This window comes from Chiloscyllium plagiosum, chromosome 41 (assembly GCF_004010195.1).
Source record: "Chiloscyllium plagiosum isolate BGI_BamShark_2017 chromosome 41, ASM401019v2, whole genome shotgun sequence".
Lineage (NCBI taxonomy): Eukaryota > Metazoa > Chordata > Chondrichthyes > Orectolobiformes > Hemiscylliidae > Chiloscyllium > Chiloscyllium plagiosum.
In genome coordinates this window covers 12585192-12601877 of record NC_057750.1, presented here as the reverse complement: position 1 = coordinate 12601877, position 16686 = coordinate 12585192, and the positions used below count along the sequence as shown (strand labels likewise).

Here is a 16686-nt window from a genome sequence, read left to right as displayed (position 1 = left end):
TCTTCTTCACAAACACCGTCCGATCGACCGGTGTGTGCTCCTCCACCTTCTTCACAGTCACCCTGACTGTGTTGCGAATGCCCTGGCCATGGCTGCGAGCGGCTGCTGAGGCCATGCTCAGAGGTTGGCTGGTACCTGAATTGGCGTTAGGCCGAAGCCAGCATGAAGATCCACCAAGAGCAGGTCAGCACAACCAAACGATCCTCCAACGTCCAATCACGATCCAGCGATGGTCTCCAGCAGCTCCGACGACTCGCAACACGATCCCTGTGGTTTCTCCCCTGCCAGCACACGTCCGCTGCATCGAACCGACAGCACTCGAGCAGCATCTCTTCCTCTGGTCCTCAGGAACTACACATATTCCGAGCCAAAAGGCCGAGAAGCGAACCCCTTGACACCATGCCCACAACAATCTGCTATTCAGCACAGGTGACTGCTTGTTCTTGGAGGGTATCTTGCTGAAGTCCTCCTTCTGGTAGTAGTGACTGCGGTGATGCAAATATTCACTGTGACAGCCAATCCTCATTGTTGCAGTCCTCTCCTGTACAGAAAAAGCAGAAAGAAATCCAATCTAGCCAATTATGGCCCCATCAGTCTACATTTGATCATCAATAAAGTGGCGGAAGGCTTCATTAACAGTGCTATCAAGCAGCACTTGCTCAGTATTGACACCCAATTTGGCCACTCAGTTCCTGACTTCATTACAGCTTTGGTTCAAACATGGACAAAAGAACTGAATTCCAGCAGTGAGGTGAGATGGGAGTGATAGGCCTTGACATCAAGACCACATTTGACTGAGTGTGGCAACAATGAGTCCTAGCAAAACTGGATTCAATGGGTATCGGGGGCAAACTCTCCGCTGACTGTGCGATGCCTGATTGGTAGAAAGAAAGTTGGAGGTCAGTCATCTCAGCTCTGTAGGAGTTCGTTAGGGTACTGTCCTCGGCTCAAACATCTTCAGCTGCTTTCAGCATTTTCCCTCCATCGTAAGGTCAGAAGTGGGGATGGTCATCAATGATTGCACAATGAATGCAGCATCATTCACAACTCATACAGTCATGGAGTCTTAGAGATGTACAGCAGGGAAACAGACCCTTCGGTCTAACTCGTCCATGCCGACCAGTTCTCCTAATGTAATCTAGTCCCATTTGCCAGCACTTGGCCCATATCCCTCTAAACCCTTCCCATTCATATGCACATCCAGATGCCTTTTAAATACTGTAATTGTACTAGTCTCCACCACTTCCTCTGGCAGCTCATTCTATACACGCACCTTTGCCCCTTGGGTCCCTTTTAAGTCTTTCCACTCTTATCTTAAACCTATGCCTTCTAGTTCTGGACTCCCCTACCCCAGCGAAAAGACCTTGCCCATTTACCCTATCTGTACCTGTCATGATTTTATAAACATTCATAAGATCAGCCCTCAGCCTCCAATTCTCCAGGGAAAAGAGCCCTAGCCTATTCAGCCTCTCCCTATAGCTCAAAACTTCAAGCCTGGTGACATCCTTATAAATCTTTTCTGAACACTTTCTGAATACAGTATTCCAAAAGTGGCCCAACCAATGTCCTGTACAGCTGAACCATGACCACCCAACTCCTATACTCAGTGTTCTGACCAATAAAGGAAGGTATTCCAAATGCCTTCGTCACTATCCTATCTATCTGTGATTCCACTGTCAAGGAACTTTGAACCTGCACTGCAAGGTCCCTTTGTTTGGCAACATGCCCCAGGGCCTTACTATTAAGTGTATAAATCCTGCCCCAATTTGCCTTTCCAAAATGCAGCACCTCATATTTATCTAAATTAAACTCCATCTGTCATTCTTTGGCCCAATGACCCATCTCTGAGACTATGGTGACTTTACCTTTGCCTAAATACTGGACATTTGTATAATGTCTCAAGTTAAACAATTCTATCAAAGTAGGTTGCAGGCCCTTGCTTGATGCTGTTTCTGCGACTGTCCATGTGTTGTGTGTGAATGGATTGTTACTATTTTCCAATTAAAAATACTGTTCACTGGAGAAGTGCTTCCATGAAGGAAAAGTATGTGGTGTCAGTGATATCCTGTACATAGGGAAAGTGGTGTGGTGTTGCAAATCCCTGAGCTGTCTTCAGATGATGGCAGACGTTTATAGGGAAGGTAACATATTGGTTAGCTGTGACAAGTAGGGCATAAGGAACCGTCGTTAATCCAGCTGCGTACTGGAGAGTTAGAGATATTAGTGATATTTCCTACAGCAAACCCAAGAGTAAAGATTGGAAAGAAGTTGGTGTGTTTGAGGGGGGAGCTCTTGAGAATCCTTTGCTCTGCATCAGCAGGGACCCTCCGCCGGTGCGGCGTCCCCTCGGCGCTGACCCTCCGCCGGTGCGGCGTCCCCTCGGCGCTGACCCTCCGCCGGTGCGGCGTCCCCTCGGCGCTGACCCTCCGCCGGTGCGGCGTCCCCTCGGCGCTGACCCTCCGCCGCTATCTCAGTGCAGAATGTCTGGTAGTGCAGCAATCCCTCAGCACTGACCTTCTGACTAGTGCGGTGATCCCTCAGCGCCGACGGTGCGGCCCTCCCTCAGCGCCGACGGTGCGGCCCTCCCTCAGCGCTGTGTCTGTGGTATCCCCCACAATGTAATGGGCTGGGGGTCTGAGAGTGTTTGATGGGGACAGTGTAGAGGGAGCTTCATTCTAACACCCCGATTTCTCCTGCAGCTTCTCGCATGATGGCTGAGGGGAGGGACCGGTTGACTGTTTGCGGCGGGATCTTGCTGTGCCTGGCCCTGGTGCCATGGGGCCTCCTGGCAGTGGTGGGTCAGCTGGACTGCACCGGTGTGGAGTGCCCGGAGCTGAGGCACTGCATCGAGGAGACGCTGGAGGTTGGATCTTGCTGTGCTAGCTGCGTGCAGCTGGGCTGCGAGTGCAGTGGATATATGTACTACGACTGCCTGCGGGCAGGGCACAGGAGGGGCCAGGTCCCAGCCCGAGCTTCCTACTACGTGGACGGGGGCAGCACCGAGTGCAAATGCCCGCCGGGGGGTGGGGATATCGAATGCAGCTTCATCCCCTGTCCTAGGCTCCCGGAGAACTGCATTCGCACCTTCCAGCCCCGGGACGGGTGCCCGCAATGTGCCGAGCTGGGCTGCTCCAGTAGCGGACAGAGGCTGCCGGCTGGGCACTCGTTCCGTGCAGAGCCTTGCACCGTGTGCCGCTGCCTGAGCTCTGGCTCCCTGAGCTGCAGCACCGAGCCGGACTGCGACTCTGTCACCCCCACCCCCGAGCTCTCGGCCTTTCAGAAAGACCCTCCGGGGCCAGAGGGGAGTGCACCCTCGGCTGATGGCAGGAGAGGTGAGGCTGGACGGTGGTGGGGGGCGGGGGGGGGAGCAGGTCTGTGTGGAACTGGTCCTCCTGGGAGCAGATACAGTGAAGGCGGAGGAATTGGGAATATGGGGTGGCATTTTTGCAGGAGGTAGGGTGGGAAGAGGTGTAATCCAGGTAGCTGTGGGAGTCGGTGGGTTTGTAGAAAATGTCAGTGTCAAGTCGGTCGTTATTAATGGAGATGGAGAGGTCCAGGAAGGGGAGGGAGGTGTCAGAGATGGTCCAGGTAAATTTAAGGTCAGGGTGGAATGTGTTGGTGAAGTTGATAAATTGCTCAACCTCCTCGCGGGAACAGCTTGGACTGCGAACAAGACAGAGAGAAGCCAGTTAAACAAAAAGAAACCAATAGGTCTGCAGCAACCAAAAATCTCTCTTGGTTGTCTGCAGTAAACTACTTTAAACAAAAAGAAAACCAGGCAATCTTTCCTTCGTCAGCTCATATGAGTTGTGAGTTTGAATTGGATAAGTAAGGGACTTAACCAAAAACTGGCCACCCTGTGCCTCCTGCAGGCCACGGAAGTATTTAGCAAAAGGAAGATAATTGAAAAACATTTGGATGAGCAAGAATAACACAAACAGCTTTTGTGACAAAGACTATGCAATAGCTTTTCCAGTTTTCCCTCTGCTTATGTGTTTTTATTTTCCTCTTTATGTCTGTCTGCCTCTGTGGAGAAGTTCATACAAAGGTTTAGAGATTTCATTTGTAAAGTTTACTCAGTTTAGTTTAATTGCTTACCTGTAGCTAGAATCTAATGACCTGTAACAGTGATTCTTGCCTAATACAGAAATCTGGCCTTGTGCTTTTATCAAACTGGATCTGAAAATCAGGTTGGGGATATTACAGATTTCTTTTAAAATCTCTACCTTTTGTGGTAACTCTGAAACATGTTATGGACCAGGGAAGACCACCTCAAAACTTTTTAAGAAAGTAGCCTAGACCCTAACTTTTTCTTATTTTAAAGGCAGATGTAAAGTGTAAATTCCAAGACTGATGCAGTTAGTCAAACCACTCGGCTTTAAGCAAAACAGAATTTATTTCCACACTATGGTTGAAAACGAACTAAAATAAACATAATTAATAATAACTTAAATATTAGAAAACCCAGACTACATGATGTAGCAACTTAACTACAGAGCTACTCCGATCCCTGCAACATAAATACAGTCCTTGGCAAAAGGTAAATTCAAACACAGGTTCAGGCAGGAGAGATTTAAGAGAAAAGAGTCTGGCAAGAAACATCTGTTCAAGCAAGGAACCTCTTTTTCACTGTAGCAGTTTCTCTGCTACCAGCAGTTTCTGACTGCCTGCTAAAATAAAAATAGAAAAAAATCCAAATTGGGAGAACGAGCCACTCCTTGGCAAAAGGTAAATTCAAACACAGGTTCTTATAGGCAGGAGAGATTTAAGAGAGAAGAGTCAAACAAGATACATCTGTTCAAGCAGGAACCTCTTTTCACTGTAGCAGCTTCTCTGTTATCTGCAGTTCCTGACTGCCTAAAAAAAAAACTAGAAAAAACCTGAATGGGGGAACTGGCCACTCCCCTGCCATTGTTTATAGTAGATATTTCCAGACAAATCAGCACCTCTGCCTTTATGACCTCTCTTGAAAAAATAGGACAAAATAACCTTGTTAAAGGGGCAGCATTATCTCAAATAGCAGGGCTTGATTTCTAGCATGCTACCTCAGTGAGTTGTGACATTATGATTAGCCTTCCCTCACCTAATATATTTTCAAAATGCTAACTCACCTCCTCTATAAATTTTATGTTCAGCTAAAATAATGTTAGGTGCCAATACATCAAGGAAGTATCACAAAACTCCCAGCATTTTAACTATTCTCCCATTTTATTCTTGCTGTATAAGGTGTGATACAACAGGGCTTAAATGCCATCCCATAAACAGGAAAAGTTATTAAAAACTTAAGTGGGAAGTAGTTAGATGAAAATGTAGGTGGGTGGGTTAGTAAATTTCTAGACAATAGAAAGATGGGAGGAGCTGTGGATAGTGTAGGAAGTTGTCAAAGAATACAGCGGGATATAGATCTGTTGCAGATGTGGGCTGAGAAATGGCAGATGGAGTTTAATCTGGGCAAGTGCGAGGTTCTGCACTTCAGGAAATCAAATCTTAAGGAAATATATACAGTTAATGGCAGGACCTTGAATAGCATTGATGTACATAGAAATCTTGGGGTTCAATCCATAGTTTCCTGAAAGTGGCCATGTAAGTAGATTGACTGGCAAAGAAGGTGTATGTTATGCTTGCCTTTATTGGTCAGGGAATTCAGTACAAGAGTCAGGATGTTATGTTGCAGTTTTGTAAGACTTTGCTTAAGCCACACTGAGAATATTGGGTTCAGTTCTGGTCACCACATTACAGGGAGGATGTGGAGGCTTCAAAAGGGATGTGAAAGAGGTTTGTCAGGATGCTGCCTGGTTTAGAGGGGATGAGCTATAAGGAGAGGCTAGAAAAACTCAGGTTGTTTTCTTTGGGGCAGAGGAGGCTAAGGGGAGACTTAATAGAAGTCTGTATAATTATGAGATGTACAGATACGGTTAACAGTCAGAATCAATTTCCCAGAGTTGAAATGTCTAATATTAAGGGGCATGCATTTAAGGTGAGATGGACAAAGTTCAAAGGAGATGTGAAGTATTTTATATGGAGAATGTTAGGATTCTGGAATGAAGTGCCAGGCATGATGATGGAGACAGATATGATAGGGGGATTTAAGGGACTTTTAGATAAGAACATGAATATGCAAGGGATGGAACGATATGGATCAAGGGTAGGCAGAAAGGATTAGTTTAATTTAGTGCCATGTTTAGCACAACATTGTGGGCCGAACAGCCCGTTCCTGTGCTGTAATGTTCTAGGTACAAATAAAAATTGATAAAACCTGAACTCGGTAACTTCCACTCAATTTTACAACAGAATTGAAACAAAGGTTTGTTTCAGGCCAAAAGACAAAATGAATAGTACTAATACACAGTAGAATAGAAGCAGGTAAGTCACTAGTGTTGGAGGAAACCTCTCAAAAGAGGAAAACCTTTTAAATGCAAGTTACATAAGCATTCCTTCCCTTTCTTCATAAATGACAAAGATATACTACTTTTAAGTAGAAAATGAACAAATGAAGAATTTTCTTTACATAACTAAAATGCTAAATGGTTTATAAAGTGCTTAAGATATTTCTGTAAAACTGTAAGCTGTCTTTTAAATGTAAGTATTCATTTCAGTAAATGGGTTTTTTTGTATGTAATAAACTTACGGATTTCATAATAGAAGCATGGAATTTCTATGTTAGGCTCGATGCAGTCAAAGTATATGTTATTTTTCTGGGTACTGTATTGAAGCGTGTAGGAAATATCAAAAGCAAGCCTGTTTCCAGGTGGACATCCGACATAGACTTTCAGAAGTGCACCACCCTGCAAATTACATGGAACTCACTCACAATAGGTTTCTTTTTATAGTGAAACTAAATTAAATACACGATAAATGTTCTCCAGATTATTGTGGAAATATATAAATAAAGCTATGGACAAAAAGTTGTGTTTAATGTTGTTCAGACAAGTCACCACATAGGTCATATGCACAACAGCTCCTTTAACTGATCTTTTTGTACACAAAACAGATTAAACTTGCCATGCACGTAAACTGATCATCCATATCCTCCAAAAATAATTCTTTTGGACTATGGTCACATTGCAAGTTTCTAATGAGTTATTTAACAAATGCTTTTTAAGAAACAAAAATGATTTAAATTTTGTTACCTGCATTACAACGTTATTACTAAACTCTTGGAAACAAACAAGGTCAGAATTCACCACCTGAGAAAGGACAGACGACTTTTATTACAGAGAAATTCTCCTACATATCAAGAGTAAATGTGGAAGCTAACTGCCCCATTGTTTATCCATAAGAACAATGAATAGGATTTGCAATATTAATCACTGCCATGTAATGCTCTGTGAAACATCAACAATATATTGAGTCTTTAGTATGCATTTGTTTAACCTAGACTAGCACTGTACTTGAGTTGTCCAACTCTGGTATTATCAGTCATCACCAATGTCAGTGATGGCTCAGTGTGTAGCACTCTCATTTCCCAGTTAGTTAAAAAGTGCAACAATGAGTACGGACAGCCTTCAGTAGTTTGGACTGTGTCTCCCAGGTAGGAGAGATCATATCCAGAGGGAGGCATAGCCCAAATTATTATATCTTTCAGGGAATTTGGAGGCCTGGTCACAATTCAGAGGCAAGATCAGAATTCAGTGTAAAAAGGAAGAGGTACTTTATGCTTGCTTTTTTTTTTGGCTCATGGCTTGTAAGGTTTTATTTTAACAGGATAGGTTGAAGACCAGGTACAAGAACCCAACACAAAGTAATAACATCAAAGGTAAAACGTAAGTTCACTGGCGATTGGTGATAGCTACTAATATGACTATATATTTTAGCTTATTTTCAGTTTGAAGATGAGAAATATTTAGAGGCTACAAACTAAAGGACCAACACAAAAACTTCAAAAATCAAATTAAGAATTAGGTAATTAAAACAGCTCTGAGCAAGCAATGTAACTGCATGATGTGGGAGCTGGTGGTCCCTTTTGAGGTTCATAGTGACCACATTTGTAACAAGTGTTGGTTTCTTGAGGAACTCTGGCTCAGAATTGATGAACTGTTTAAATGTCTTTAAATGTTGTAACTATTCCTCATCAACCCATTTCCTTTGGCAGTTCATTCCACATATGAAACACCCTCTGCACAAACATGTTCCCCCTCAGGTCCCTTTTAAATCTTTGCCTCTCACCTTAAAATTAAGCCCTCTAGTTTTGAACTTCCTATTCTATTCACCTTATTTATGCCCCTCATGATTTTATAAACCTCTGTAAAGTCACCCCTCTACCTCCTATGCTACAGTGATAAAAAGTCCCAGCCTATCCAGCCTCTCCTTAGAACTGAAACCCTCTGGTCCAGGTAACATCCTTATAATTCTTTTCTGCACCCTTTCCAATTTAGTATATCTTCCCTAAGGCAGGGCAATCAGAACCATTCACAGTATTCCAAAAGTGGACACCCAATGTCCTGTACAACCATAATTTGACATTCCAACTCAATGCTCTGAGCAATGAAAGCAAACATGCCAAACACCTTTTTACCAATCTGTCTACCTGTAATGCAACTTTCAAGGAAATATGTACCTGAACCCTCAGGTCCTTCTGTTGGCAACATTCCCAAGGCCCTGCCATTAACCGTCCTGCCCTTGTTTGTCTTACCAAAATACAACACAGTGCATTCTCACGAAAAGAAATTGGTGGAATGCCCATAAGTTGATTTTTTTGGAGCAGCTTGTGGTAGAACCCACTAGGGAACAGGCATTTCTGGATTTGATGATGGATAATGAGACAGGCTTGATTAGGGAACATAAGGTGAAGGAAACCCTCAAGGGATAATAACCATAATATGACAGAATTCACCTGCATTTTGAGAGGAGAGGCTTGAATCAGGTCTATTAAAACTGAATAAAGGTAACGACAAATACATGAGGAAAGAGCTATTCTGACTTATTTGGAAGGGGAGCCCAGCTGGGGAGATGGTAGAGCAGCAATGGCAGGAGTTCCTGGGAGTAATTTGGGAGGCACAGCAGAAATTCATCCCAAGGAAGAAGAAATGTACTAAGGTGAGAAAGAGGCAACCATAGCTGATAAGGAAAGTCAGCATAAACACATAAGAAAAAGCAAATAATGTGGTGAAGATCAGTGAGAAGCCAGAGGATTGAGAAGCCTTTAAAAACCAGTAAAGGATAACTAAAAAGAGCAATAAGGGGGTGAAGAAGAAATATGAGCATAAGCTAGCTAGTAACAGAAAAGAAGATTGCAATAGTTTTGTTTTAGATGAATAGCAGAGAGGTAAGAGTGGACATAGGACTACTGAAAAATGAGGCTGGAGAAGTAGTAATGGGGAAACAAAGAAATGGCGGAGTAACTGAATCAATACTTTGCATTAGTTTTGATAGTGGAAGATCATGCCAGAAATTCAAGAGTTAGGAGAACAGGTGAGTGTAGTGGCTGTCACTAAAGAGGTGCTGGGGAAGCTCAAAGGTCTAAAGGTGGATAAATTACCTAAATTACCCCAGAGTTCTGAAGGAGATAGCTGAGTGGATTCTACCTGCATTGGTGGTGATCTTTCAAAAATCATGGAGTCAGGGAGGGTCACAGAGGATTGAAAAAATGGCTGATGTAAAACTTTTGTTTAAGGGAAGGAGGCAGAAGACAGGAAAACTATAGGCTGGTTAGCCTGGCCAATGCCGTTGGTACAATTTAGACTCCATTATTAAGGAGCAGTTGGAAGTGCATGTTAAAATAGGTCTGAGTCAGCACAGCTTTATCAAGAGGACATCATGCCTGTCAAATCTATCAGAATTCTTTGAGGAGGTAACAACCAAGTTAGACAAAGGAGAGCCAGTGGATGTGATCCATTTGGATTTCGAAAAGGCCTTTGACAAGGTAAAGCATAACAGGCTGCTAAATAAGAGCTAAGAGCCACGGTATTAGGGGGCAAGGTATTCGCATAGATAAAGGATTGAGTGACTGGCAGAAGACAGAGAGTAAGGATATAGGAGTCTTTTTCAGGATAAAGCTGTGGACTAGTGGAGTTCCATCGGAGTACTTGTTGGGGCCACAACAATTTGTGTTACGCATTAACAATCTGGACGAAAGAACTGAGGGCATTTTTCTTGCAGATGATACAAAGTTAGGTGGAGGGACAGGTAGTGTTGAGGAAGCAGGGGGGCTGCAGAAGGACTAGGACAGGTTACAAGAGTCAACAAAGAAGTGGCACATGGAATACCATGTGGGAAAGTGTACGGTTATGCGCTTTGGTAGAAAGAAGAGATGCATAGACTATTTTCTAAATGGAAAAACACTTTGGAAATCTGAAGTACAAAAGGACTTAGGGGTCCTAGCTCTGAATGCTCTTAAGGTTAACATGCAAGTTCAGTTGGCAGTTAGGAAGGCAAATACAATGTTAGCATTCATTTCAAGAAAGCAACAATATGAGAGCAGGGATGAGGCTGTATAGGGCTCTGGTCAGATTGCATTTGAAATATTTTGGACCCTTATCTAAAGGAGCACATGCTGGCCTTGGAGGGAGTCCAGAGAAGGGATACAAGAAATATCCTGGGGATGAAGAGCTTGTCATATGAGATGGGGTTGAGAAAGCTGGGTGGGTATTGAATGGAGTTTAGACGTGTGATCAGACAGGCTGCTCAAAATGATGGAAAAAAAGGGCCAATAAATGCGGCATGCTGAGATATTGAGGCAAGCCTCGGCCAGAGGTGACTGATCTGAAAATGTGTTGCTGGAAAAGCGCAGCAGGTCAGGCAGCATCCAAGAAGCAGGAAAATCGACATTTCGGGCATGAGCCCTTCTTCAAGAATGAGGAAAGTGTGCCAAGCAGGCTAAGATAAAAGGTAGGGAGGAGGGACATGGGGGAGGGGTGTTGGAAATGCGATAGGTGGAAGGAGGTTAAGGTGAGGGTGATAGACGAAGTGACTGATCTCAACAACTCTGAAATAAACAAACTACAGAATCCAGACAGGCTGCTCTCCAGACAGATGGTATACAGATGACTCAACAGCAGACAATACAATGCACACTTGAATTTGAATTGAATGGAATTGACCTGAATGCCATTCCCAGGACAATCAGAAACTTTGAGTTGTTTACCAGACGAAGGGGTGCCTCACGCCCTTATATGGAAAGGGCTACTTGACCTTCGTGCTCCCAACACTTCCAGGAATGGATCCCCAAGGACCATCCTGCCATCGACATTACAACGCCTGGTTGGGTCCGATTGATCAGGGTCATCGATCTATTGGTGAACATCAAAGACCCTCCCAAAAAGGCGCGAATACTTCTAAGTATAAAAATCACCGCAACATCATCCTCCGAGTGGTAACTTGAGACCAACCATGGGGAAAAGAAGACCAAACCATGGGGAAAAGAAGACCAGACGATCATCACTGCGTGGATCAAGGCCAAGATCTCATGTGGTCATATATGATCATCCAAAATTAAAGTACAAGATGGTTGATCAGATTTATACTGTAAATTGTCAGTTTGTAGTGTATTTTGTTATTATAATATTGCGTTAAATAAATAAATATTATTGTTTATTACTATTAAGAGTCAACTTGCAGTTTCATTGCTAGATATAAGTTAAAACACACTATTTGACAGGCGCAACAGGAGGGGGCAGAAATCTGATTTAAATTTACAGAATACTGAGAGGCCTCCATAGACTAGATGTGGAGAAGATGCTTCTACTCGTAGGAGAGACTCGGACTTGATGGGTCAGCCTCAAAGTGAAGGACTGATCCATTAGAATTGAGATGAGGAGGAAACTGTTCAGTCAGAGGGTGGTTAATGTGTGAATTCATTGCTGCAGAGGGCTGTGGAGGCCAAGTTAAGAGTATATTTAAGACAGAGATAAATAGGTTCCTAATTGGTAAGGAGATCAAGGGTTACAGGACGAAGACTGGAGAATAGGATTGAGAAACATATTCTGGATCAGTGGTGCTGGAAGAGCACAGCAATTCAGGCAGCATCCGAGGAGCTTCATATGTGATCGAATGATGGGCCAAATGGCCTATTTCTGCTCTTATATCTTATAGTTCTATGGTCTCATAAACATTGTGAAAGAAAATGGAAAGCAGTTCCATTAGTAGCAACACGGAGAGAGCAAGGACATCAGTTCCATTAATAGTGATGAGAGAAACTAGGGACAACAGATTGATAAACAGTGCATAATAGGGAGCAAAGACAGCAACTTTTATAAGTAGCAACATACAGACAGCAAATAGCAGTGCAAGACTGAGTGAAGATAGCAGCTTTATAGTTAGTGATAGAGAGACAGCAAAGACAGTAGCTTCTTAAACAGCAAAAGTCGAGAACACAGAGGTAGCAGCTTCATAAACAGAGTAAGGTAGCTTTATAAGCAGTGATGGAGAGAGAGCAAGGAAATCAGCTTCATTAACAGCACATGAGAGACAGCAGGGACAGTAGCTTCACAAACAACTCAAAGAGAGAAAACAAGGACAGCAGCATTGTAATGCAAGACAGTGTGAAGATAACAACTTCATAAACAATACGAGAGAGTGTAGGGACATCAGTTTCATAAAAAGTCCAAGAGTCTGTACAGTAGCTTCATAAACAGCACAAGAGATAGGATGGAGACAGCAACTTCATAATAGCACAACAGAGAAGGGACAGCAGTTTCATAAACAATACAAGAGTAGGTACAGCAGCTTTAGAAACAACATAAGAGAGAGTGTGGGGACAGCAACTCCATAAATAGCATAAGAGAGACTGTGCACACACAACAGTTTCACGTCCTACCTGAGAGTGGAGCTTGGGGCTGGGGGTGAAGAAATTGAGTGAAAAATATCTGAGTCAGCAAATTAGTCAGCCGACTGGTCAGTAAGTGATTTGTGCAAGGCACATGTAATAATTGCTAGCTAGAATTAAAGGTGCTCTGTAAAAAGAAGTAATAAAATGAATAAACATAAAACAATGTAAAAGATAACAATAGAAGAAAAAAAATTAAAATAAATATTTAAAATACATATCTGTGTAATTCAGAAAAGTGTACCTTTAGTTCCAGGTGGTTCTAGCATTTTATAAGTACAGCAAATTCTACACTACATAAGAATTATTCTCGGTTAATTAAGAAAGCAATGGAAGTAACAACTAAATGGAACAAGCAATAATGGCAGGTCAGGTGTTATGTTGTAGCTGTGGAAAGTGGGAGCGTGTGAATGCTAAGGCAATCTAGGCCAAGCACATCTGCTGAAAATGTAGCAATAATTAATGATCTCATAGTTAAGGAAGGAGCCATCACAGTATGGCTGAATTTAAAATATAGATGGAGAATGAGAAGGTAAAATCTAATACCAGTATCTTGTACTTAAACAAATGAGATTACAATGTGATGAGTGAGCAGCTGGCTATGTAGACTGGAAGCAAAGATGAAATGGTGGGACAACTGAGGAACAGTAAAGGACTTTCAAAACGATGTTTCACAATGCTCAGCAAAAGCATATATCGGTGAAAAGGAAAGGGCTGAAGGAAAAGAGATAATCATGGATAACTAAGGATATAAAGGAGGATGGAGCTGAAAATGCGTTGCTGGAAAAGCGCAGCAGGTCAGGCAGCATCCAAGAAGCCGGAGAATCGGGCATGAGCCCTTCTTCAGGACCCTTCCACTGACACCCTCCTTCGACTGACTGAACTGGTCCTCACTCTGAACAACTTCTCTTTCCAATCCTCCCACTTTCTCCAAACTGCGCTTTTCCAGCAACACATTTTCAGCTCTGATCTCCAGCATCTGCAGTCCTCACTTTCTCCTATAAAGGAGGATATCAGATTGAAAACTAATGATACAAAGTGGCAAAGATTAGTGGGAAACTAGAGGATTGGGAAATTTTTAAAGATTAATAGAAAGCCAAGGGAAAAGCTATAAAGAAATGTAAGACAGATTTTGAGAGCCAACTGGCTCAGAATATAAATACAGTCAGCAAAATATATGAAATAAAGAAATTAAGGTAAACATTGAAACTTTACAGGATGAGAAGGTGGATTTAATAATGGGAAAACAGGAAATGGCCGAGGCTTTGAACAGATTTTTGTGTTGGTCCTCACAGTGGAAGACAGATAACAAAAATAATTGATGACAAGGAGCTATGGCAATTAAGGACCTAGAAATGATCATTGTCACTAAAGAGATATTGTTGGGCAAGTTAATGGGGCTAAAGCTAGACAGGTCTCTTGGTTCTGAAAGAATGCATCCCCTGGTACTAAAATAGATGGGGGTGGAATAGCAATGCACTCGTGGTAATTTATCAAAATTTATCAAAGAACTCTAGGCAATTGTGGCAGATTGGAGAAAAGCAAATGTATTGCCACTGTTTAAAAAATGAGGTAGACAAAAGGTAGGTAACTATAAACCTGTTAACCTCTGTAGTGGGGAAAATCAAGAAAGAAATAGCGAGACATCTGGATAAAAATCTGGATCCCATCAGACAGATGCAGCATGGATCATGAAAGCAGGTCATGTTTAACTAATTCAAATTCTTTTACAACATTATGAGTGCTATGGTCAATGGGGAATCAGTGGATGTTGTTTATCTAGATTTCCAGAGGGCACTCAGCAAAATGCCGCACAAAAGGTTGCTGCATAAAATAAAGGTGCACACCGTTACGGATTATGTATTAGAAACAAAAAAACTGCAGATGCTGGAATCCAAGATAATCAAGCAGAAGGCTGGAAGAACACAGCAAGCCAGGCAGCATTAGGAGATGGAGAAGTCAACATTTTGGGTGTAACCCTCCTTCAGGACTGGCGGTGAGTATAAGGGGAGTTGCAAATAAAGGGTGGGGTGCTAGGGAGAGGGGCGGAGTGGTGAGGTAGGAATTGGTCAACACAGGTTGAGGGTACGGCCTGGTTGGTCAATGGGAGGAATGAATCTGGTTGGTAGCTCAAAGGAAGGGTCAGTCAGAAGAATGGAAGGGAGGGGCTGGAACTGGAAAGGGAGTCAGGGGATGGGAAGGGGAGTTCTTTGAAATTGGAGAACTCAAGTCGGGCTGTAGGCTGCCTAGGTGGAAGATGACGTGTTGTTCCTTCAATTTGTGGTCTGATTCATTGTGACAATGGAGGGAGCCGAGGATGGTCATGTCAGAAAGGGAGTGCGAGGGAGAATTAAAATGGACGGTTATTGGGAGGTCCCTGAACCCTGACTGAGATGCTTGGCGAAACGTGCCCTGAGTTTACGTTTGGTCTCACTGATGTAGAGAAGACCACAATGGGAGCAACTGATATAGTAAACTAGATTGGAGGAGAGGCAGGTGAACTTTTGTCTCACTTGTAAGAACTATTTAGAGCCTTGGATGGAGGTGACGGTGGTGGTGCACCAGCAGGTTTTGCACCTTTTACAGTTGCAGGAGAACGTATCATGGGTTCAGTTTCAGTTGGGGGGACATGGGTTGGTGGGGAGAATGGATCAAACCAAGGATTAGTGAAGGGAACAGTCCTTGTGGAAGGCAGAGAGGGGTGGGAAGGGGAAGATATTCTTGGTGGTGGGGTCTAATCGGAATTGGTGGAAGTGTTTAAGGATGATATGTGAGGGCAAGGGGGACCCTGTCTTTCTTGCTTTTAGGCGTGGATTTAAGGCAATGGAGTGAGCAATGAAGGAGATGTGGTGGAGAGGTTCCTTTCCAGCCCTCCCCTTCCCTTCCATTCCTCTGAGTGACCCTCCCTTCCAGCTACCAACCCGATTCACTCCTCCCATCAACCAACCAGTTCGTACCCTCTAATTGTGCTTACCTATCCCTACCTCACTACTCTGCCCCTCTCCCCAACCACCCCCTTGATCTGTGCCTCCCCTTACACTCACCCCCAGTCCTGAAGAAGGGTTACACCCAAAACCAGTAATGTACTAGATTGGAAAGAGGATTGGTTAACTAACAGAAAGCAAAGAGTGGGGTAAATGGGTGTTTTTCTGGTTGGCAATCATTCACCAGTGGTGTATCTCAGGGATAGGTGTTGTGACTGCAATTGATTACAATTTACATAGATGATTTGGAGTTGGGGACCAGATGTAGAGTGTCAAAGTTCGCAGATGACACCAAGATGAGTGGTAGAGCAAAGTATCCAGAGAACACAGGAAGTCTGCAGAGGGATATAGATAGGTTAACTAAGTTGCAAGGATCTGGCAAATAGAATACAACGCTGATAAATGGGAGATCATCCATTCTGGTAGGAATAACAGCAAAGTGGACCGTTGTTTAAAAGGTGAAAATTACAGCATGCTGCTGTGCAGAGGGACCTGGGTGTCCTTGTGCATAAATCACAAAACGTTGGTTTGCAAGTGCAACAGGTAATTAAGGTGGCAAATGGAATATTGTCCTTCATTGCTAGAGGGATGAAGTTTAAAAACAGGGAGGTTATGCCAGCTGTATGAGATGCTGGTGAGACCACATCTGGAGTATTGTGCACAGTTTTGGTTTCTTTACTTGAGAAAGAATGTACTGGCATTGGAAGGGATACAAAGGAGGTTCACTGGGTTGATTCCAGAGTTGAAACAGTTGGGTTATGAATAGACTGTGGTGCTACAAAAACACAGCAGGCCAGGCAGCATCCGAGGAGCAGGAGAATCGACTTTCGGGCATAAGCCCTTCTTCAGGAATGAGGCTGGTGTACCAAGCGGGCTGAGATAAAAGGTAGGGGAGAGGGAATTTGGGGGAGGGGCGCTGGGAATACAATAGGTGGAAGG

General features: G+C 43.4%; 1 protein-coding gene across 1 annotated transcript in view; it reads right to left on the bottom strand.

Annotated features, from left to right (window-relative positions):
• Positions 1-16686, bottom strand: part of LOC122542706 (cation channel sperm-associated protein subunit gamma-like) — a 216295-nt gene that overhangs the window by 40470 nt on the left and 159139 nt on the right. Inside the window, exons 17-18 of the mRNA XM_043680685.1 lie at positions 7131-7187; positions 6629-6785 (exon numbers count right to left, since the gene is read on the bottom strand). Coding sequence (XP_043536620.1) covers positions 6629-6785; positions 7131-7187 — 214 coding nt within the window. The remainder of the gene's footprint in view (positions 1-6628; positions 6786-7130; positions 7188-16686) is intronic.